Source organism: Haliotis cracherodii, unplaced genomic scaffold (assembly GCF_022045235.1).
Source record: "Haliotis cracherodii isolate W230 unplaced genomic scaffold, xgHalCrac1.p SCAF_3, whole genome shotgun sequence".
In the NCBI taxonomy this organism is placed as follows: Eukaryota; Metazoa; Mollusca; class Gastropoda; order Lepetellida; family Haliotidae; genus Haliotis; species Haliotis cracherodii.
The window spans coordinates 48,966,651-48,991,563 of record NW_027266286.1 but is presented as its reverse complement, the minus strand read 5'-3'; the positions used below and the strand labels follow the sequence as shown (position 1 = coordinate 48,991,563).

At 37.7% G+C, this 24,913-nt stretch overlaps 1 protein-coding gene and 1 pseudogene across 1 annotated transcript; one reads left to right on the top strand and one right to left on the bottom strand.

The window, feature by feature from the left end:
• Positions 1 to 975: 975 nt before the first annotated feature.
• LOC139475498 (uncharacterized) lies at positions 976 to 12,606 on the top strand (annotated as a pseudogene).
• LOC139475180 (uncharacterized) lies at positions 6,759 to 23,937 on the bottom strand. Its single transcript, XM_071258436.1, has 6 exons — positions 23,786 to 23,937; positions 22,406 to 22,438; positions 21,490 to 21,819; positions 17,315 to 17,704; positions 16,591 to 16,677; positions 6,759 to 7,274 (listed from the first exon to the last, which is right to left on the bottom strand). The coding sequence occupies exons 1-5, from the start codon at positions 23,856 to 23,858 to the stop codon at positions 16,634 to 16,636; spliced, it is 870 nt and encodes a 289-aa protein (XP_071114537.1). The 5' UTR covers positions 23,859 to 23,937; the 3' UTR covers positions 6,759 to 7,274; positions 16,591 to 16,633.
• Positions 23,938 to 24,913: the final 976 nt, after the last annotated feature.

The following is a 24,913-nucleotide window of genomic DNA, read 5'->3' as shown; positions in this document are numbered from 1 at the left end:
TTCAGCTTTGTAAATGTAAACCGTCAATGCCAGAGAAGAACCAGTCTTGATTATCCACTGAAACAGATTCCACTTCGCATTGAGGGCACATAGCTGTGGAAATTACATGAATGGACCACTAAAAATCAGGGATGACACCAGGCGATTGCGAAAAGAGTCAGCATGTCCTGCCCTAACTCATATCAATATCCACAAATTCTTATCAGAAACCATATTTTCGTTGATGACAAAAAATGAACGAAACAGAAGATAAATAAATGACACTGATCAATGTCTCTTGTTATGACACGTCACTGCTCACACGAGTACATTATCTGTTGATTCATTTCCGAAACATAAAGGTTACACACGTAATAGTGTGCATATACCTAAAACATAACTTATACCTTTAGGTTGCTTATATGTATACTTATATATATAGTATGTAAAATATGCATACAGTGCAGCGTATGTGTTTTTAAATCGGATTACCAATTAGCTCAGAAATAGTTTCCTTTTTCTCAAATAACAATCATAGATATTGATATCAAGAAAAAATAAATATTTATAAATGGCACTGATCAATGCCACTTGTTACGCCACACAATTCAAACTAGACATTGCTGACAGACCTAGAGTTGCACACAAAAGAATTGCAGCAAAATGGGAAGTGGGATTAAAACGGTGTTCCAAGTTCTTGCAGACGAATATTTATCTCATTACCAGATTTGGAAACCGCAGGACTGTGGAAGGCGAATGACATTAAAACGTGTGAAAAGGAAACACAACCAGGTGAGATCGTTTCCCTGTAAAAAATGTCAATGCAAGCAGTTCGTTGTTGCAGATTTGCTTAACATGACCAATAACAATCATTTCAGGTAAAGCATGTGTGAAATGTAGTTTTCCTAAACCCAAAACCACAACACCTGACGAAAGCCTGAAAAGTGTCTTGTTCACCATGTCAGGACTAAACCACGAGGATCTCAGCCTCTTATAATGGGGCTGTTCTCTGAGCCCCCTACAGGCAAGAGGGTAATGTTCGTCACTGCCGCTTCCGACAACCACAGTGAGTCTCAGGCTCTGATCAAGAATCTCCACAAGAAGTCTTCCCAATGATTAATAACTACACATTTGTGTACTATGACCTAGGGCTGTTGTCATGGCAGCAAAAACAGGTGATTTCATTACCAGTCGTTATGGTAACTTTAACAATGACAAATCTAGCAATACATCTACAATAAAACCAAAAAAACACATTATTTCCCACAACATATGTGTAAATACTTTATCACTCTTCTTAGGCCAACTGAGTAGCATGTTAAAGACTGCATACTGAATAGAAGGTACACGTGTCACTTGTTCCACCTTACCATGCAAAGGCAAAACAATAAATATGCAGACATGAAATCTAGTTTGTCATTATCTTTACACACTGAGGTCAGATATGTTTTACTTCTGCATTGTTATGCATGGGTTCATTTAGTTTTGGTTCTGTGTTGTCATTTCGGTTGTATACAACAGTGATGAAAAGATTCACACCGAAATGACAACGGAGAACCAAAACTAAATGTACCTATGTATAACAGTGCAGGACTAAAACATATGTAACCTCAAAACAAAAGAATTAAATGCAACGTAATGCAAAGGGAAAACCCCAGGAATACACAGTTGCACAGTCCAGTGTAAAAAACAGTACATACAGCATGAAGAAGATCCCATAATGTTTACAATCCCTATTCGTCTATGAATAGAATGCCTGGGCAATCCTTATCAGAAGTTAATAGGATAACAAATCGAGTCTGGAGCTGACTCAGTAACTGAATATTTCTACTGAGGAAAAAGACATTGTGACAAAGAAATATAACGAGGTGGCTTCTGGTATGGATCAATAGAAACAATTCATCATAAACATCTATAATAAATGTGAACGATGGGTTCCTAGAATGCCATCAGATACAATGAAGGCTATATGGGTCACTACATTTTATGCCCTGTTAACCAGACATTATCGCAAATGAGAAGATTTTCATTTAAGGCTGGTTTGTTTTGTTTGTTTGTTGTTTAACATCACTATCACCCAAAGAGCAGATAAGAATCCATGAAGTGGAAACACTTAGTCGGGTTTCCTTAAGTTTAAAGTTCACAAATATATTAGGGCGATCTGAATACACATCGATTGTTTACCATGGTGAATACCATGCATATTTCAAATAAGCGCGAGTCTGTCAAAGAAAAGCTTTCAGCTTCGATGCGGTGTTTTCATCCTGTACAGTTATGCGGATACGAATGTCTATCCAATCCACCTTATTTACCAGATCTTGCCCCTAATGACTGCTGCCAGTTTGACTTAACGGGGACCAAAGTTACTGCTATTGACAGACCAGGATTTGACCTTCTACGAAGAGAGATAACTGAGATGGAGAATTATTGAACTATATGGGGTACTGTTGAAATATAATCAAAGCTCACGACAGTATTTAAGTTTTATGTATGCTAGGATCAACTCGTTTTGATACCCCCTCGTTGTAAGATTGAGTGAGTGAGTTGGGTTTAACGCCGCTTTTTCACAGTATTCCAGTTATATCACGGCGTGTCAGCTTAATGTGGAAGGAAAGCCCGAAGGGATGCTTGTATCAGACGTTTACCACTTCGGTGAAACCCACGAGCACGGGCATGGTGCTGACAAACCTAGAAACATAATCGGGGCGAACCGGGATTCGAACTCACAATCATAGGTTTCTTGCGTACCCAAGGGACGCAACTCTGCACAGCGAATCGCGGCCCCCTTGTAAGATTGAACCAGATAAATCCGAAATCGAAAACATGAGCTAAGACCGTCGGATCACTATTAAAAAATAATACTCCATTGAAAGAACTTGATCCTCTAAATATGTCTTGTTGTGTCTCAGAAACACTCCCCAAGCCCCCTTCCTAAAGGGTTGCACAGAAGTAAAGGCAAACAATGGAAAACATGGAAGCCAATCATTGTGCACGTATGTTCCTAGCTATAAATCTAATTGCTGTAGGTTCTACAGTTTGCAAACATGTCCTTTTACACTCAATTTATTACGTAATTAGCAATGATAATATGCATTACTTTTGATTCGTTGATACAAATGAAACATATACATGATTCGAATAGTTTACGTCAGTGGAATCAAAATTACAATTATATTGTATCTCTCTAGATGCCGCTTTTCATAAGTTATCAAGTTGAACACATACTTGTCTGAAATGTTTACCCATATTTGTTACATTGTCGATATGCAAGCTTAAGACAACTCTCCGCAATTCATAACACAAGTTGCACATTGGTGTAAAAGACTTGTTAACTAAAGTATACCATCCATAAATGTTATTGAAAATTCAAAAGAGTTTTTACCATGTCAGTACACATCTACGCATTTTAGCAGATAAACTGTCTAAAACAGCAAATCCAAGAAAAAAATAGTTCCTGTAAATTGCAGTATTTCCTTTTTTCACTTGTCATACAGTGTTAATTATTGCGTATCTTAGAAAATGTTAATATTAGAAATTCGTTTTTCAGGCTAACCTACCTAAAGCAGACATACTGGTTTGGATGGACGCCTCCGTTAGATTCTTGACCAACAAAGTCATCAAACCTAGCATCATCTAGCTGACGTGGCATGGTCACATACCCAGGTCGTTACTCGGTTGCGCAGCATACACTAGAGGTTACAATGAAGTAAATGAAAGAGAACACCTGCAGCCTTGTTCCAGTCGATGAACATCAAGCCACATCCATGGTGCTTAAGAACGAATTGTTGATACTGGAGGCTGTTGTCAAACCCTGGGTGGCGATTGCATTTAGTCCCACATGTATGTGTACCCGAATCCCATATTTTGACTTAGCTTGTAATGTTTACGTGCACAATTACAACAAGTGTCATCGATTTGACCAATCGGCTATTTCCATTATTCAAACTATTTCGGGGTTACACATCTACACTTACATCGATATACGCTACGGCACCACAAATTATAATTTGGTTGACACGTGGACATCGTGAGAATTACTTTCAAGAACTGGATCGAAATGAAAGTACATGGAAAACATCAGTATGATCATCACAAGTGGCCGTTTTGTTTCACTGGTTCATGTAAAGCAGGAGCAATTCTGATCAGCTCATTCATTTTTCTGAAACAGCAAATTACATGTGCATGTTTACGTAATAAAAGCAAGTTCTCGGTAATACTGTGATTAGTTGAGCGATGAAAAGAAGGCAATAAAATACAACAATGACAACAGATATGAGTGTTTTAGTCAACATTTTATTGTACACATCATGAGTCATCTAAATGTTATCGAGACACGTATCACTGCAGAACAATAGGCGTGTAAGATAAAACAAGCATCACCTAAGGGATACACAACTTATACAGGGTGTGATGTAAATGTCCATCTGGCTCATAAAGATTTTGACACGAAACATATTTCTCCTGACCTACGGTCGAACCTCTTTCTGTGGAATTTAGATGTGTAGAATTCATGGTTGTCGCGAATGCACCAACCGTTTCATGCGATTCCTTTTATATTCAACATCATTTATCCTCGGATCTGTCGAATTGGATGTGTCGAAATCCTGGTTGTGTCGAACTCATTTGGGAGTCCCAAGTATCCAAATTAAGCATAAAATACCCCTGAATGATCGAATGATTAAAACAAACCCAATAAGGTCCTCACATCCACACTCGCATAACTTCCAACTTTCAACCGTGACTTGCACAGCGACGCCGATAAAGACGGGGCGCGACATTGCGATCGATGCTACGCCTGAGTTGCAACTCTCCTTTAGTTGCAGACGAATTTCATTATTTGTTAAAACATAGACTTGAATACTACCAATTGCTTACAAGAATGAATGGCCTAATTTGTATACATTTAAGAAGTTATTGTCCAGTCAAAACGCCAGAGATGTTATGAACCATAAGTATTTAAAGCAGTAGGAAAAAGCAAAGCAGAAAATATACGACATAAACGGATTCTTACCATACAAGTCTGATCTTTGACTTGCATGAGCTGATTTGATGACTTCCTTCCATCAGTGTGAAAGCATCACCTACAGATCTCCAGAGAAGGAATGATTGAAGACCATAATAATTACCTTTAATACCCTGAAGCACGAATACTAAGCATGATCACAAATCCTATCTACAGTTAGACAACATGGCAATCTATATTCATTTCCTCCTTTGGTATGATGCGTCCGGGGATCAAACCCCGGACCTTCCGCTTTCCGGGCGGACGCTCTACCGCTAGAGAACGGAGGCGGCTTTAGTATAAAAAGAAATATGACATATTTTTTTATTTATGCACTTATTGAAAAGGGCGGGGATATTGACATTGTCTTTATCTTCTTGTCCCGTTTACATACGATAGTCGATAGTATACAATATTCATGTAGTTTCAAAATAGTGTTTTATTTACGGCATATAATTTTACAATTAGGAGATAAACATACTATGTTTTCAATAGGGAGATAGGTTACCTGTAGATGTAACCGCGCTTTTGCAACCGAACTCGCAGGTGTTTTAATTTTACTGGAATATTGGTGTCTGTTAGTAATGGAAATTTAGAATACGTCCCTTAAAGGTTTTGTATTGAATCTGTTTGATACGGCCCTGATGCCAAACCATGTGAACACTTTTACTGAAATCAATATATATATATGTATTGTGTATTGTTTGCGTACTTGTGCTGTTTTAACATCTTGTTCTTAATGTAAAATGTTGTCTAAAGTTTGCCGGTTGGAGTGAAGCCATTCTGGTTCGGGTTAATGAGGTTGTGTTTTGAAATTTGGAATTTGACCTTGTTTCCATGACTTTACAAGAACATGGTAAAATTAAAAACAAAATGATTCCGAAACTGTTATATGATCTGTGTCACTGATTATGTCTAAAGTGAAGATGGCACCAGCATAGCATCGAACTCAATATTAACCTAAGGCCTTCTGCTCGCAGTTAAAGTTACACTGACATGCCTATAGCAATATAACCTAAATGTCAGTAGCATACAAGAGGCGTGCACGTATTACCGTTGTATTGGATAATTTCCAGAGTCAATATACATGTATCTTCAGATATTTACATGGATCAATGACATATGTTCAACACAGGACCGCACAGTCTTTCGATGTGTATCATAAAACGACCCTAACAATAGCTGGGTATTGTCGTCAACTTGTCGCGTAAATGAATTGATGTTTCCTGACACTTGCTTTAATATTTTATTTATTTAGGTCTTTCACAATAATGAATGGGTTTGAATTGAAGCAAATCGATTTCAAATAGAAGTATTTCCACACTTGGAAATGAAATATATGTATTCATTGTATACTTTCAGTTTTGGAATACCCTTAACATGAATTAAAAGTATATTGGGTATTGTAAAACTTTTAGACTGGCGAGAGAGGGAAACGATTTTGCAGAATGGATTAAGAAAATATACGGTTAAAAAAAATATACGGTTAAAATGTACTTTCGCGTCACAAGTGCTATCAATACAAGTCAAAAGTAAGGCGCTTGATGCCAAAAGAGTCGTTGCTATTGATCTATAGGTTGATTGCAATGCCAAATGAATATTGCAGTGTGTAGTTAGACATGTGTTTGTTCAAGCTAAGTACATGTCTAATACAAAAAAGCAACACAAAGAAAAGAAATTGAATTCCGCAGGTTATCTACTTTAGCATCATAACGACACTCATTAGATAAGGCCAGTGTAAGTAAGAAATCAAAATCAAATTAACATGATTTATTCGTGAGGCAAAAAGTCATATCATCAATCAAATAAACATTGTATAAGTTCTACTAAGCCACATGTGCATGTACACTATTGTTGCGTTACTTCGCCATTCATATACTTGTCTCGTGGATAAACGTAGTTGTCTGTTGACGAGCTATCCTGGTTGGAATGAGGTTATACATGTATTGTCCGTGTACTTAATTGTCCTCAGAAATCCCAGCTGAGACATCTCTCTCAATAGTACTGTCCATGCATGTCAGCCGTTTTGTCGCCGTAAATAGTAACAATGTGTTTAATCAATCATAACAACTAAATGTCAAATATGAATTGTTGGCATTCCCGAACCGAATTTAGCATATTGCAGTGTTTAACATACGTTAATAGATATATTTCGATTTTGGGGCAACTATTGAAACATATTGTTGCATTAAGGAGTATGGCCATTGTGTTCTTGAAGTGTTGTAGATATAATTTATCATGTCCACGGCGAAAACTCTGTTCAGCCCTGCATTTGACTATTCTGGATCTGGCCCTGAAAACAAAATAAACACGTCCCATTTTAATTCTGGAAACCCAAAAGTCCAGAAACTCTACGCTCTTTGCCCAGTCTCGGTTAAAGGTATTTACAAAATTAAACATGCCGTTTTCATACCAAGGAAGAAAAAATGAAAAAAAAATTGTTTAAAAACTCAATATTTAGACTATGTCGCCCATGGGCCTGCCCATGGGCGAAGTCTGGCCCATGGGTAGGCCCATGGGCAGGCCCATGGGCGAGAATATGTTCCTTTACTTAAAACTCATGTTTTTGTTTCGCAAATACATTTAATGTATTCATTCAAGTATCATGACACAAAATTTAACTCATTTTAACTTAATTCAACGACTTTATAGCGATATTGAAATATTTCGCCCATGGGCGAGAAAAAGGTTTGGCCCATGGGCGAGAATATGTTCCTTTGCTTAAAACTCATGTTTTTGTTTCGCAAATACATTAAATGTATTTATTTAAGTATCATGACACAAAATTTAACTCATTTTAACTTAATTCAACGATTTTATAGCGATATTGAAATATTTCGCCCATGGGCGAGAAAAGGGTTTGGCCCATGGGCGAGAATATTTTCCTTTACTTAAAACTTATGTTTTTGTTTCGCAAATACATGCAGGTGTTCTTACTATTTTCATGGCACATAATGTAACTCAATTTTACTCAATTCAGCTATTTTACAGATTTATTGAAATATTTCGCCCATGGGCGAGAAAAGGTTTTGCCTTCGAAATCCTTGATTATCATATCATGCCAGAGTTCTGAAATTCAGTGACAATGTTGCTGAACAGTAGAATCTGATGGACGTATTGTGCAGAACCTGTTTGACACTATGGGTTCCAGGACCACTAACACTCTGAGCTGAAAAAGTTTGGTCCTAACCGCACCCAACATCTTTAATGAACCCGGCCTTATCTCTCAAAACGTTTTGGCAGTTTATCATACGAATTCATGTGCGTGTACAAAATTAAATTTTAGTTAGTTTCTATTTCATTTCCCATTTTATGACCCGTTGATACATCCCACTGTGCAATTACGTGACAGGTACGCGTGCGCATATTTTAATGGAAAGAAACTATTCGTCTTTTATTGCATAACGTTTGGCTGAATATCTTACATTCTAACGAAATCTCGAAATAATTATTTAATTACAAGCAGTGTCGAACTGACCAGTAGGAATTATGTTTCAATGCGATTGAGGAAAACGTGAGTGAATATTGTGACACTAAAGCAACTTTTAACTGCATTGTCACTTTTGGTATAAAAATGGTAATAGTTAAGAAAAACGTAACAGCCTTCTTATGATAATTCTCATATTCTCATTAGTACGTTGTGTCTAATTACAGTGTCGGCCTTATTTACAGGTGATTCTACAATACTTGTTGTCGGTCAATTACATTCTGCCACACCACACGTGAATAAACAGTTATGCAGGTGTTGCTGTTGGAAAATACCTAGCCTGTACATGTATATTTTTGTGGATACATGTATTACATATTTTCGTGGATATGTGGATATATTAAGCACCAAGACACAAAAAGTTTATGAAAGATGAATTTGTGCCTTGATATATATATTCAACGCGAACGAAGCTTGTATTTTCTCCGCGATCCTGATGTGTATCATCGTTTAATTGGTCATTCATTAAAAGTATGTTGTGAGGCGATATCAAAGGAGCCGCTCAATATACACAGTGTCGTCCGTTTCGCGTGAACTACCACCCTACCCTGTCAGTAAGAGTTATGTAATCGGTACACAAATATATTTGGTGCGATGTCAGTGTGGAAGGAGTTTGAATTACGTCCGCCAGTGGCCACAGAAAGTATAGTACCAATCAACAAGGCCAATGCCGTACTAATAACCTTGTGACTCGCGTAACAACGGCTGTCAATATGTCTGCTACATCTACCATACCATCATCCCTGTCACAACTGGCGTATTAACGGTTTATTCAAAAAAAATATTGTAGAAATGTCGTTACCAGACTAACGTACGTCGTATTCAGTCCTCAACTGGATGTCACATTCCTTATATCAGCTAACAGCCCTGTTTGTGAAAATATTTACTTGACATAAGATTTAAAGACTAATAAAATCAATTGTAAGACCGCATAGACCATAAAACCGATTAAAATATGTCTTGGTATCATCTCTTGTGTATTAGATGATGGCAATGACCGGAAATGTTATAACGTTAGATTAAGAAGGAGAAACATTAAAGTGTTTTACAATACTTGGAAACATGAGCAATAAGGTGTAGCAACATAAACATGCATGGAATAGGGAAAACGGATGAAAACAGATTGAAAAGGATTTTAATACAAAATTATCGAACTAAATAACTTGCCTGAACAGAAGGGATACCCAAACTTGTTTGACAGTTATTCGGGTGTTGTAGACTGTCGAATGGGACTCATGTGTGTACGTAGGGTACGCATATCTATTGCAAGTTTTAGTACTCATACACTTTCTCTTTTTGTGTTTTATTTGTTTGTTAGTTGTGTAACGCCACACTTAGCAATATTTCAGCTGTATGACGGCGGTCTGTAAATAATCGAGTCTGGACCAGACAATGCAGTGATTGACATCATGTGCATCGATCCACGCAATTGGGATACGATGACAGAGCACATTTCTACTGTGACATCCATAATAGAGACTCGTAAGAGTATGGGGAAGCAAACCTTTGCTGCTTTCGTGGACTTCAAGAAAGCTTACGACTGTATTGATCGAGGTATTCTATTTAGTAAATTGAGTGACATCGGGATCCAGGGGAATATGTTTAATGCTATTGTCTCACTGTATCGGAATGTTCAGGCTTGTATGCGGATAAACGGGTCGTTTACGTCTTGGTTTAACGTCAAGAGTGGTCTACGCCAGGGATGCCTACTTTCTCCACTGTTATTCAACCTGTACATCAATGACCTCATAACTACGCTGAATGCCTTAGAAGTTGGTGTATCTGTTGACGATGAATGCATTTGTGTTCTAGCTTACGCTGACGACATCATTCTTCTGGCTGAGAGTGAGCAGGACTTAAATATACTTCTTAACGGGCTTGGGCAGTGGTGTACGACAAACAAGATGTCAATTAATCCCAACAAATCGAAGATTGTGCATTTTCGGAGCCAGGCAGTGACAAGAACGGATAGTTTATTCCAGTGTAGCGGTAATAATTTGGAAATAGTGGAGAGTTACTGTTACCTCGGTTTGTTACTAACAGAACATCTGGACTACACTCGGATGGGGAATGCCGTGGCAAGTGCTGCAAGTCGTGCTCTGGGACTTCTCATATCAAAGAGCAAGATTCTAGGAGGGATGGAGTACAAAACATTTACCAAGCTGTATGACTCCATGGTGTGGGCAACAATAGACTATGGAGCTGCGATATGGGGAGTTCATCACATTCCAGCTATCAGCACCATACATAACAGGGCCATGAAGTATTTTATGGGAGTGAGGAAGTCAACCCCAAACAGCGCTGTATCTGGGGACATGGGATGGGAGCCACCGGTTGTACGGCTATGGAGAAATGTAGTAAGGTATTACAAGCGATCATGCGACGTGAATCCGGACAGATTTATATTTAAAGTGTTCAAGTGGGCAGACTCAGCGGCGTCATTAGGCACACGTAACTGGAATCTCCGTGTCCACAAGAAACTACGAAGTTTACAGTTAGACCATTTTATACCTATTGGAAACACTTTTTATATACACTTTTTAACGAGTACGGTTGGAGAGAAGATAAAGCAGAACTTCATACAGGAATGGAGTAAGTCAGTCAGACAGGAGGAAAGTAGACATGGAACAGGAAAGAACAAGCTCCGACTTTATCGACATTTTAAGACAAGTTTTGAAGTTGAACGGTATTTACAGTTTCCCCTACCCCGGTCTCACCGCCGTGCTATAGCTCTATTCCGCTGTGGTGTTGCCCCGCTCCGTGTTGAGACAGGTCGCTACAATAATATACCATTGAATGAACGGGTGTGTTTTAACTGTCATGAATGCGTGGAGGATGAAAGCCATGTTTTATTTCATTGTCCTTTATATAAAAACATTACTGATAGCCTTTTAACTACATGTGCGAATCTCTGTGCTACTTTTCAAGTTTTATCTGATGTTGATAAGTTCTCTTTTATTATGCCCAATGATGATTTGTTGTTTCTAACGGCCAAAACCTGCAAACTTTTACTCGAAAAACGCAAGAATATTTTATATAATGATTTACCTTCGTGATATATTTTACCACTTATAAATTATACCTTGTATTTATTTTTATGTGACCTCGTCTCTCATAACTCATACTGAGTGGTTCTGTACTTTTATCTATGTTCTATGTATATATGTATGTAGTATGTTGTACAGAAGTGAGACGTAAATAAACAATTGTCTGTCTGTCTGTCTGTCTGCATCAACCAAGTCAGCGAGCCTGACCACCCGATCCCGGTAGTCGCTTCTTACAAGCGCTGTCGCCCTTTTACGCCAAGAATGGTTTGTTGAAGATCTTCACGGGTCTATTGAATGCAGGGATTTGTGTAAAGTCATCAGACAGCATACAATGCCAACTAAAAAATTATACTCAATGTCTCCGCAAAGTAATATAGTACGGTACTTAGAGTACATGTGAGATTATACTCAGGTTAGGGAGATGTTTAATCCATATAACGTGTTATTATTCTACCTAACAATGTATTTAATTAAATGAATGCAAAACAAACTCAACGGCTAAAAGGTTTCATTGAAAAAACTACCCCTAGTCTTGACTAATAAAACAACTGCAACCCGACACAGATTAAACGCAACTTACAAACACAATCATAATCTGGTTAGTCTGTATCACTCAACGAGTCCGCTTACTCTGCCCACAGTATGACAGTATTGGGCAGTTCAGTAATTAGGAGGTAAAACCAGGCAGGTACGCTGGTCACACTTGACTGGTCTGACTGATGATTAGGTCGTCTGACAATTGGGAGTGAACCATAAGCAAGAAGTATCTGCGAAACTATTTGCTCCTTTTATGGGACCGATTAGTTTTATGACCATGGGCCTCGGCACAAGCGTGGTGTTGGAAGACAAGTTATACATGTACATCCGATATGGTGACTGTTTTTCGCTATTCATATTCTAAATACATTCATAATACCACAACATTTAAGTACTCCTTGAAACTTTACAATCACTTCAATATGTACAATAGATTGAACGAGAACAAATGATATATTGCAGATTATTCAATCATTGTCTCTATTATCAGCCGCTACGTTTGTATCGTTTGCATTGTACAAAGAAATATTTTATCTGTCCTTTTGCAGATTTAGCCTCAGAATGTGCTCATTCGAATTAGGAACGAAAATAATTGCTTATCATGAGTATATATGATACAGTTAAAAGTTACTTGTACACTGTAGACGTATTCACTTTAAAGTCGCATACGACCTTCGCGAGCGAGTTGAATGATCCAGGTTAATTGGAACGAAGTCTAGAAAGGGTTATAAAGTTTTGTATTTGGTAATGTGTAGGTTTGTTAAATATAATTTTTTAAATTCCTTTTATTTCAATATGTAAAAACATAACTGTGCGCTTAAAAACAGAGCTGACTTGATGGGAGATAGCCACCTCAGATTGTCTGTTGGACACGGTTTAACCTTACTGTGTCCTCACCCTGGTTGTTATTACCGTCGTAATAAGGGATTAAGGGCTACAGCTCATTGCATTTTTGGTTACAGTCTGTATCACTAAAGTGGACATGTGCAGGTGAACTCTGTTCAATTAGTATATGAAATGCCCCAAAATGTGAACTCCAGACAATAATAACCTGAGGGTAAATCCACGTGCGTCTGCCTTTCCCCTCGTTCACCTTCGAAATCCTTGATTATTATATCATGCCAGAGTTCTGAAGTTCAGTGACAATGTTGCTGAACAGTAGAATCTGATGGACGTTTTGTGCAGAACCTGTTTGACACTATGGGTTCCAGGACCACTAACACTCTGAGCTGAAAAAGTTTGGTCCTAACCGCACCCAACATCTACAAGTTTGTAAGCTTGTAGACATCATTAAGAAGTAATTAACAGTCCCATGCTGAGACCTTTCTCAAAATTCAGACCGGTGGCAGGCTGCCAACAAAGGGAAGAAAATATCGCAACCCCGACACGACACGAGTCAAACAATGAACTTACGACCGGCAGAAAACAACTCCAGTTGAGTATGCCGATGCTGTATCTCAGCCGTGTTGGCCTGAAAATTTAAACATGCTAATTAAATCCAAAATCGTATAATTATTTTTAATAGAAACCGTATCTAAATTTGTTCTTGCACTGCATCATATCGTGTATTTCATCTGTATATGTGTAATGTGTATATGCATCAATGACTACACTTATACCGCATACTCTGCAACAGACTATAATTAATCACCTTATTATTGTCTCTCCATTTACCATGGCTGACTGCACTAATACCCTTTTAACAGTGGACACCGATATCAGTATACATGTAGGCTTTTTGTTCAAAAAGGAATATGCAGGAAATTATATGTAACAATTAACTGTGTACTAATTACATGTTTGAATGTTATCAGTTTTACGTTCTGAGATACAGTGATGTAATCATCTTCTAAAATCTTCTAAAAATATAATAAAATACAAAACTCTCTGCCGTAATTGTTTGTGGAAATCATTCGATCGAGGAAAAATGACTGCGTGACAAGACGAATCAACTATTTATACCCAATAAAAGAAACTGCCGTATTTTAGGAACAGTGCTGTAACAAGACATTTGAAATTTCTAACAAGCAGATACATTAGAGACAGTGACTAGACTACAGGTACGTAATCCGTATCAATCAAAGGTGTAAAAAAACTGAAAATCATATCGGTCGGAGACCTACCAAATTACCAAGTTTTATCATTACTATATTTATTACAATACAAATACTTTAGTGATACATTTTTTAGAGGAGAGAGCATACACACAAGTATATTGCTTCCGTGTGTGAATGCAGGTTGTACTTGGTATCTCAGTTCTCAGTTTCATACCGGTTGTATAACTGAATTTGTATATGGAACCATGCGTACAGCATGACAATTACTTGCTATTCGTCAGTTTACAACACACATAACACGGTCAAACAATTTTAGGCACCGCTTTTGCGAGTTATTTAGTACAATAATGTTTTATTAAAATCTATTTCAATTTGTTTTCACCATTTTCCCTATTGACAGTCGTTGTTACGTGCGTCACTAGGTAATTAGTACGGATTGACCTTGTTTATTGTTTCTATACTTTGAGGATTTCTGTGGCAAGTGGCGGACGTAATTCAAACTCCTTCCGCACTGACACCGCATCAAGTATATTTGTGTACCGATTACATAACTCTAATGGACAGGGTGGGGTGGTAGTTCACCGGACGACACTGTGTATATTGAGCGGCTCCTTTGATATCTCCTCCAAACATACGTTTATTGAATGACCCCATTAAACGATGATACACATCTCGATGAATATATTAAGACACTAATTCATCTTTCATAAACATTTTTTTGTCTTTGTGCTTAATATATCCACATATCAACGAACATTTGTAAAACATGTATCCTAAAAAAAATAAACATTTTCAGGCTAGGTATTTGCCCACAGCAACACCTGCATAACTGTTTATTCACGTGTGGTGTGGTAGATCGTAATTGACCGAGAGCAGGTATTGTAGAATCACCTGTAAATAAGGCCGACACTGTAATTAGATACAACGTACTAATTATCATAAGAAGGCTGTTGTTTTTTCTGAACTGTTACCATTTTCATACCAAAGTGACAATGCAGTTAAAAGTTGCTTTAGTGTCACAATATTCACTCACGTTTTTCTCAATCGCATTGAAACATAATTCCCACTGGTCAGTTCGAAACCGCATTTAATTAAATAATTATTTCGAGATTTCGTTAGAATGTAAGATATTCAGCCAAACGTTATGCAATAAAAGACGAATAGTTTTTTTCATTAAAATACGCGCACGCGTACCTGTATATTGCATACCTAGTGTCACGTAATTGCCCAGTGTGATGTATCAACGGGACATAAAATGGGAAATGAAATAGAAACTAACTAAAATTTAATGTTGTGGAAAATAACTCCAATGAATTGGAGTACACGCACATGAATTCGTATGATAAACTGTCAAAACGTTTTGAGAGGTAAGGCCGGGTTCATTAAAGATCGCTACAATATGTAATATAGGTGAAATTTGTAGAACTAAAGGAAACATCCAACCAAATGCCCTTTTTAAATAGTAATGTAAAGATATAATATAAAGTATATTTCACATGATACAATATACTTTGCAAACAGTTAGTTGATGCTTGAAAGGGACTGACGAAAACATGGATGAAATATTTTAATAACGCCGTAAAATAGTTGAATTAAGTAAAAGTTAGTTAAATTTTGTGTCATGATACTTGAATAAATACATTTAATGTATTTGCGAAACAAAAACATGAGTTTTGAGTAAAGGAACATGTTCTCGCCCATGGGCCTGCCAAATGGGCAGGCCCATGGGCGACATAGTCTAAATATTGAGTTTTTAAACAATTTTTTTTCCATTTTTTCTTCCTTGGTATATGTTCCCATGAAAACGGCATGTTTAATTTTGTAAATACCTTTAACCGAGACTGGGCAAAGAGCGTTTTGGGTTTCCAGAATTAAAATGGGATGTGTTAATATGTTTTTGCGTGAGTTAGTAAGTAGATATTAAAGTGTTGCTCATTGATGACGATACATATAATGTGTACACTCACTACATGATCGTAAAGATGACTGCATGTATCACATCGAGGACATTTCTATTCATCAAATATTCCTTCAATAAATTTGAAAGTGGAATTGAAACATGAATCAAGAAATGCTTGAACGTGACCACCTGGTGTCAATGTCATGGTTATACGATGATTTGTGGAACTAATGTAGGTCCTGCATTTTACGATTCAATCTTCATTTGACTCCTGGGGGCACGGGTGGCCCAGTCGTCTAAGGCGCCGCGATTCACTGTGCAGAGTTGGTGATTGTGGGTTCGAATTCCGGTTCGCCCCGATTATGTTTCTAGGTTTGTCGACACCATACCCGTGCTCGTGGGTTTCACCGAAGTGGCAAACGTCTGAGACCTGTCTCATTTCGGGCTTTTCTCCCACATTAAGGAATAATGTTAAAAGCGGCGTTACTCACTCATTTGTCTCATTGTGACAGAAATACAAACATGAATACCCCTTAGAGGTCTGCTTAAAGATATGGATTGTTCGAATTTTAAACTCTTACCTGCATATTTATAAACTCCATATCCGTTATACACGTAGTTTCATTACGGCACGATTGCAGCAACGACCCCAACAACGACAAAGCTGACTAGAATCGAAAATGGAACACATTAATAAGACAACGCAAGAGAACATTCATTTTCATGTAACTTTAGACTCTAAAACAGTATCAACAATGGAAATTACCCGTAACATGTGTCTGCTTTTGTGAGTTTCTAATTATAGAAATGTAAAATAGTATTACAGTAAACTACGGTTATAACGAACACGCTTATAACGAACTGACGGATATAACGAAGTACTTTTTTGGTCCACAGTATTTGCTGTAGTTATGCTGTATATATGCTTATAACGAACTACGGTTAAAACGAACGAAAATTAGTAGTCCCTTTGAGTTCGTTATAACCGTACTTTACTGTACCTACAACCACAGGCAGGCAATTCAAGATACTGTAACTATACTTGACTTAAACTCCTAAACGTAGGTATCATGTTATTCATGATGATGTACAAACTGCTGGTCAGAATAGTTAGACATATACATTGTGAATTTCCGACATATGGGAGTACAACCAATAAATATCAACAGTTGAAATAGAAAATAATATATCCGAAGACGTATATTTCCAGTACTTTGAATTTGTGTATGGATTGTTTTCTTAATTTGATTTAGATAAATGATGACTCAAACAAAAGTTGTTAGTATATACAATGCTGATTCTTACCTCCAATAACTGACTGAGGGGTCGCTGTGTTATTATGACCTGTGATTCCAGAAGGTGTTATATCTGGGTTTTCCTCGTTTGAATCTTTGCTCTCTGTTAATATCGTAGTAGTATTGTCCCCGGGTGAATCTTTGCTCTCTGTTACTGTCGTAGTCGTATTGTCCCCGGATGAATCTTTCGCTGTTGCTGTAGTAGTCGTATTGTCCCCGGATGAATCTTTGCTCTCTGTTGCTGTAGTGGTTGTATTGTCCCCGGATGAATCTTTGCCTTCAGTAACAGAAGTATCCGAAGTGGTGACACTACTTGAGACGTTGATTGGCGGGGATGTTGTTGTTGAGGTGTTGGCTGATTTCAATGTGCCTCTGGTGCAGAACAGATTAAGTGATCCAGCTGAAAATTATACACATATATGAAAACAAGGAACAATATGCAAGCACTGACTCGCACTCAGCACTTAAACTAAACAGAACACAATACGTATGCCACCTTGTAAAATTATAATTTGGCAATGCCACTGGTTAATTTTTATAACACATCACTCTTATAAAAAGCAAACTAATCATGTAAACCATATAAACAAACCATAGTATTCTGCCTCTGGTACATTGCAAGATATTTCGGTGGCCTCATTACACTGTTATCAACATTTGAATTCTCTTCAAACAACATGTCCTAATATGATGTCACCTGGTCGTTATTTTGCTCGTGTCACGGTCGATCTCCCTGCTCCCCGCTTTTATTTCTGACACCTCTCGGCAAAGGCCGGCGGTCGTCGTTGTAAGGTGTCATTACATTCTGTTAGGGAATTAGTGGCCCGATTATTTCATTCTCTTGTGATTAAATGGCACTCTCAAACCATGTAATGACTTGATGTAAGTTATCTCTGATATATTCGCTACCTTATTCTTGTATTGCAAATGTTTTTGTAACTATGATTTTCAAACAATCAGTGTATTTATAAGTACACTCATATATTTCTCATGTATTTATGATCATTTTTGCCTCATCAATAATTGGACAGAGCTTGTTGTAAATCTTTAATGATGATACCATAGGATGGCTTATGTTCAGCGCATTACTTTGATACTTACATCTTCAGTATAGATATAGTAGTTAGTTTGCTATTCGTGTTTTTCCAATGTTTAGAAACACAGTTTGGCCAAGCCCTCAGACTGTTGTTTTCCCCGGCTGTCCAGGAGAGATTGGCCTCTCTGAGGTCCGCGCGCAGTAAATGTAGACTTCTGTCAAATCTTGTGTCTTTACCCCCCAGGATTCATTAGGCCGCTTGTACGGGTCGGTATGGTACGGGAGGTCACGTTCGAACTCTTACAGACTTACTAAACAGCTGGGGTTTGTTATACTCAGTTTTTCAAGTAATCCGTAGAAAACCAAACTTTCCGTGATTGTCTATCTTTTGTGGAATTCTATTATTCCCTTGCTCATTCAATGTGATTCAATCTTTAGTCGATTAGACAAGTTTGATATTCAGACGTACGTGTCTGTTTTATACTCCAAGTGAGTTATTTAGGGATAGGCCCTCTGTGTCTATTTCCCGTTATTTAACCCAGCCGAGGTAATTCACTCATAAGAGTGCTGAGTTAATTAACTTGGGTGTTAATTGGTCGCAGCCGACTTAATTGGCTGTCTTCGCATCTGGTCGGTATCTTGTCAAAGTGTTGTTTTAGCACTCATACTATTAACTAATACGGTTGCTTAGCTAAGATGCTTGTGCTATTTAAGCGGATTTAATTAATCAGTGATCTTTATCCGCGAAGATTGGGTTTATTTGATCCTTTTATTGTCTTCTATTGCTACAAGCAGTTGATAGTAATAAACTTGTGAACCTATTACCACGTTTTCTTTATTACTTTATTCTTGTTAAATGACACCGCTGATCATTGGAGCACAGCTCTGTGACATATGGTTTAACAGAAGCCTTTAACGAGGCAGCACCAGTTTCTCATCAATCCCCATCATTATCGTTGGTGACAATCTCGGAAGGCAAGACGTGCATCTCATAACCTCCTCAAACTTTCACTTCATGGACTGCATAAGGTATGACAGTAATGTTTCCCACAAAGGCTGGGAGAAGTTATCACAGACGCGTTTAGGAGACCATGCCGAAGAAATATCGAACCATAACACAAGACGACTTTCATAATGATCATGTGACGTGATAAGCTTGTATTTGGCCAGTTTTTACCCATTACATTAATTTGATAAATGTACTCAGTTGGTAAGCAAGGCAAAGGTTATCATTGTATTGACAACATTATAATCGAGACCCAGCTGTGATGGGATCAGTAGAGGGGGTATGGTTAAAGTGGGTGTCCATAATCCAACCAAACAATCCCTTTGCCATTCACAGCTCGTAGAACAAGAGAGGGGCGTTTATGTACCAAGAAGTACAGAATTTTGTCAGACGGAGACTACTGTTCAGACACACGAATACCGCTCTCCATTGTAAGTCTATATATTCCCAGTCTAAAAGGATAAAGAAGTTTTGTTCGGTCATCCATATTAAATCTTGAACATTTTGTAATGGGGGGACCAGGTACTGGATCTGTTCGAATGGGATGTGCTACATGTATCTCAAGGACACCTCCTTTGTGATACCAATAAACCATGCAGACCTGAGGATCATGTTACACGGAAAACATCTATATGCTTCATGAAAATTCTTAAACATGTGATAACAGAAAAATTAATTTGGATGGACTGTCAAAGTAGTATAGGTCAGTAGGAATGAATACATACTGATATCCATCTTGTTGCAGGAATCAAGTGTAGTGGTAAATGTAAGTGGAAATAATTATAGGGTGGGGAATTCATAATATAAACAAGAAGGAAAGGTTGTCGATACTATAAACACTCCAACAAGAAAACACTTCAGGTTCAGGCGATCCCCCATTGTCGATTCAGTGCGGGTTTCTCCAGATGAACCACAAAAAATGTTCCAGTGAGCCAAATGACCAAAGTCTTTGTGAATGCAGAGATTACACTGACTGCAGAAATCACACCAGAGGAACTGAACGTACGGGCAGATTGGCAATCATAGAAAGTCACTCAACTTGGCTCACTCGGTATCTGGTATCTTCTATTCATTATATATAATTAGTATTAGTATAAGTATTAGTAGTATCAGTAGTATTAGTAGCAGTAAAATGGTTATTAAAGTGCCACACGCACAACATGTACAATATAAAATTGATGCACATAAGACAAAAGATGTATGGAGTGCGTCCAGCCAGACATTGGCTTAAGAGACACTATATACAATATAAACAAAACATATACATACATATGTGAGAGCTAGGAAATTTAGCTAAGCATTTAGAAGACCTACAGGAGACAATAACAATCGGCAAGCATTTTTTGTAAAATGTTTGAATTCATTAAGTATAATAAAGTTCTCTTCTTCGTATATCACATTAAAATTTCATTGTAGTAAAAAGTGAAATTCATCTTCCACCAAATCACAATCGCATAATTTACATAACCTCTCCGATAGTGCTATAGAAGGCTCGTTGGAATATCTACCTGTCAACAAATAAAGGTAAAATTCCACCTCTAAACTTGGCTAAGATACGGCGTTGGTCTCTATACATAATACTTTTAACATAGTAATCAATAGAAGGTGTACATTCATATTTTCTGTAAGTATGTAACTTATTTCCATTGACATTACCCGTATCATTCCAATGAGAGTGAGTGAGTGAGTATGGTTTTACGCCGCTTTTAGCAATATTCCAGCAATATCACGGCGGGGGACACTAGAAATGGGCTTCACACATTGTACCCATGTCGGGAATCGAACCCGGGTCTTCGGCGTGGCGAGCGAACGCTTTAACCGCTAGGCTACCCGACCGCCCCTTCAATGAGAAGTGTGCCAATTAGCTGCGTCATCCTGAAATAAAACGTCATGATACCTTGGTCTGTTGTTCATAGTTTGAGGCTTAAATAAACTGTAAATGTATGGATATTTATGCATGCGTCGGTGCAGACAACAAAACGATTACAACGAAAAACTGTTTTGACATAATGAACTGTTTCGTCTTGTATGTAGTATTGATATCCGTCTGGTTCTAATCTAATCTAGCATAACCCATCTTGCTTCAACTTAATTATCTAGACTCAGACTGTGTTCAAGATTGAGTTAGAATATGTGAGCTTACCTGCTGATGACATCTGCACTAAATGGACACAGAAATCGGTGACCTCAGATCTTTTGATGAGAGTAAGGAAAACCACTTGTCCTGGCCCGATCCGGCCTGTAGTATTTGAGGATGCCTTGTCTGCACATTTATATGTGTAATCAATAGGCGGAGGGAAATACAGAGTAGCGTCACAGTCTTTGTGGACTCCTTGTACTGACAACTGGAGATCAACAGCGCCACCGTGCGCGCTGAGTTGACACTCACAGTTGCCTTCATAGTTGACAGCCTTAAAGGTGTCCAGATAGATGGATGCTCCACTGGCAAAGTTGCCCTCACACACGTGTACAACTGAAGTACAATATAAACTGATGATTAATACATTGTTAGAGCACCTGAAAGAAGTAGTACATTGTCTTTGCAGTTGCTATACAGTCTATACAGACTGTTGCTTCTTTTTCAACGTTTATTGTTGTTATCTGATTGTTAAAATGAATTAATGACACCTTATGACTTAGTGATTTTATTATTCTACCCTTTTCACTTAGAACACTTGTATATATTTCCTTTTATTATCAATATGATAGACGGTAAATGTAAACATAGAGGAAGCATATTACAGATACATATGGAAGCATATTACAGCGCTATTACAGATACTGTTGACGCATGACGTGTAGTGACATCACAGCCTACTTTTATTGACGTCATGTTAACATTGTTGACATTATCAATACCATTACTTAGTCACTACAGCCTTTCCAAATGTGTATAATGTTACACGTATTACCATGTGTGTGTAGTCATATTGACTTTATAATGACATACGTATGTGAGACTATTTCCTTAATCGTAAGACTTGTTTTAATCTGTATTCGTCAACTATATGGATGACGTAAATGAAATTCATCATGACTTAATGTGAATAAGTACATACCCTTTTCTCCAGATGCCGTTGGACATATGTTGCCTGTAACATGGAATACCAAATTAGACAAGGTCTACGTTTCTCACTTTTTATCCAAACTTCCCATAATCTACCATTATATAAGTAGCGAAACGCGAATAATACATTTAAAAGTTGTCAGGAGGATATTGTGGATACAACTGTACTTGTGTTGTGGTGTTAATCATGAGTAAAATCTGAATAAGTGAAATGGTCTCCTCTGGTTTGTACCGAAACTTTTTTCAAAGATAGATGTGAATGTGATAATGTTTATAGAAATACATAAATGTTCAAATCGAAACAGAAGGATGTCAGTGTGACTTCTATTGCGCTATTGTCACTAAACCTTCAAGAAATACTCACACTTTTATACATATAGCGGATATTCACCGCGATTCGAAATGAAAAAAAATAATAGTTACTCTTTTAACCATTAATGGAAAGAGGTTTATTTGCAAAAACACCGCACTATCTATATGTTATTGAGCTTTTGTTTTGCGTAAATCGATGACGACATTCCCTGATGAGGTCTAACAGTGATATGACGTCACACGGCGAGGTTACAATAGTTAAGAGACTTTATAGTTTAAAGAACCCCCAGTTGTGTTTGTCATAAGCAAAATGTAACGCCTTATCTGTTTGATTTTATTTTTAGTCAAAACCTATCGGCTTAGACACTTATATTGCCAAGTTGCGCAATGAAAATTAAATAATACAAGCAGACACCCTTAAACATGACCATAAACTATCGTAATTAGAAATTACCAGGCACTGATCATGATATTCATAGCAGAGATGGGAACAAATAAAGGACCTCACTTTATATAAGCATTTATATTGTGGACAGTGATTACAAGAGCTGATTGCCTGTCTCGAAGATTAACCGTAATTATCATACTACCAAGGAAGAACTTTCTTTAAGGAACCAATACCATGTTGCTTCTGACACCCCCCCCCCCCCTTCCCCCCCAACACACACACACACACACACACCATTTTGACACATATGATTTTAAACACCACTATCCCACAAATTTGATTTCCTGATCCTTTGGATTTTGTTACAACACGTGGTGACCATAAATATAGATACATCTTCAGAGGGTTCACCGCTATTTGTTAAAAAGGAAAGCAAATACTATCTGAAGTTTACCGATAAAACACTATGTGAAATGCTGGACACAAGATTGATGCATCAGTGACAAAAATGATTTCCGATATAACTCCCTACTTTCACATTTTAACGAAAATCAGAGAAGCGATCTAATGGCTGAGCATTATTTTTATGTTGAAAAAATATATTCTTATGGATATTGTAAACACGACAACATAGACCATTGCAACTGAACACAATATTAAACAATCTCTTACCATGTGTGAAATATAAACACGGCAAAATAAACACGATAATAGTCCTGACACTGGTGACGATCCTGATGCCCATCTTTGAGAAGTAAGACCTAATGTGTTCCTTTCTGGAAGTTATTATCTGGGTGTTCAGAACAATTATCCATTTTTTTCAATGCCAGCAGTCAGTGCGATCCAGCCACAGTGTATTGCATAACAGTGAACGCAGACACGAGTATATCGCGCAGTAAAACTACTATGGCAGTATACAGGTATCCATTAATTAACCATTATCCATCAGTTACTGTACACGCCTAGTGCATTAAAGGGGCATAATGCGTGACATCGTTATTTACCACAATGCACACATTCGCAGCTCATTCCCCCTATTCACATACTTAGATCAATGACAGACAGTCACAATGGGCGGAGTCATCAATTATCTGTTGATTAAAAAAGGTACAGACAATTACTGGATATTGACTTCAACTTGTCACTTGTAAACGTCATTGATTTTTCGTCACAGTAAGCCTTCAATGTCAACATTATGCAATTGATTCCTAACAGTAAAACTATTTGGGATAAAATAAAAACTTTGTTCTCGAAGTTAGTGTGAATGTTTATGCGCAACGTGATCGGCGTAGTCGCATTATGTGGAACATATAGTAGTCATGCAGCTGTACAGTCGGTATTTATAGGAAAGTAATGGTATGTGGTTTGTCAAACAACACGACCCTCAATAGTAAGTCCTAGCCGAGTAAGCAGAAGTAGACGAATGGTACAAGCCTTTCAGCGAAATTATGCCGGGCGCATAATGAAGGTGATTTGTTACACAATACAGAATAGGCTGTGACTCAGCTTTTCCTAAAGATATTGGGCAAGGGTGAACCAGCTACCTAAGGTGCCGTGAACACAATATGTTGGGATGCCTATGCATGCGACAAATCAATGATTATGCATTAATGATTCACCCTCATTATGCTCCTTCGTTTGTCAGTACCACACCCGTGCCCGAGGGTTTCACAAAATCTAAGGCATGTATTACTTTGGGCTTACCTTGGACAGATTAACATACTGTGATAAAACTACAATTCTGAGCTAAGGGGCGAAATCACGACTAGTCTACCTTATTCATCGTTCATTATATCGCAA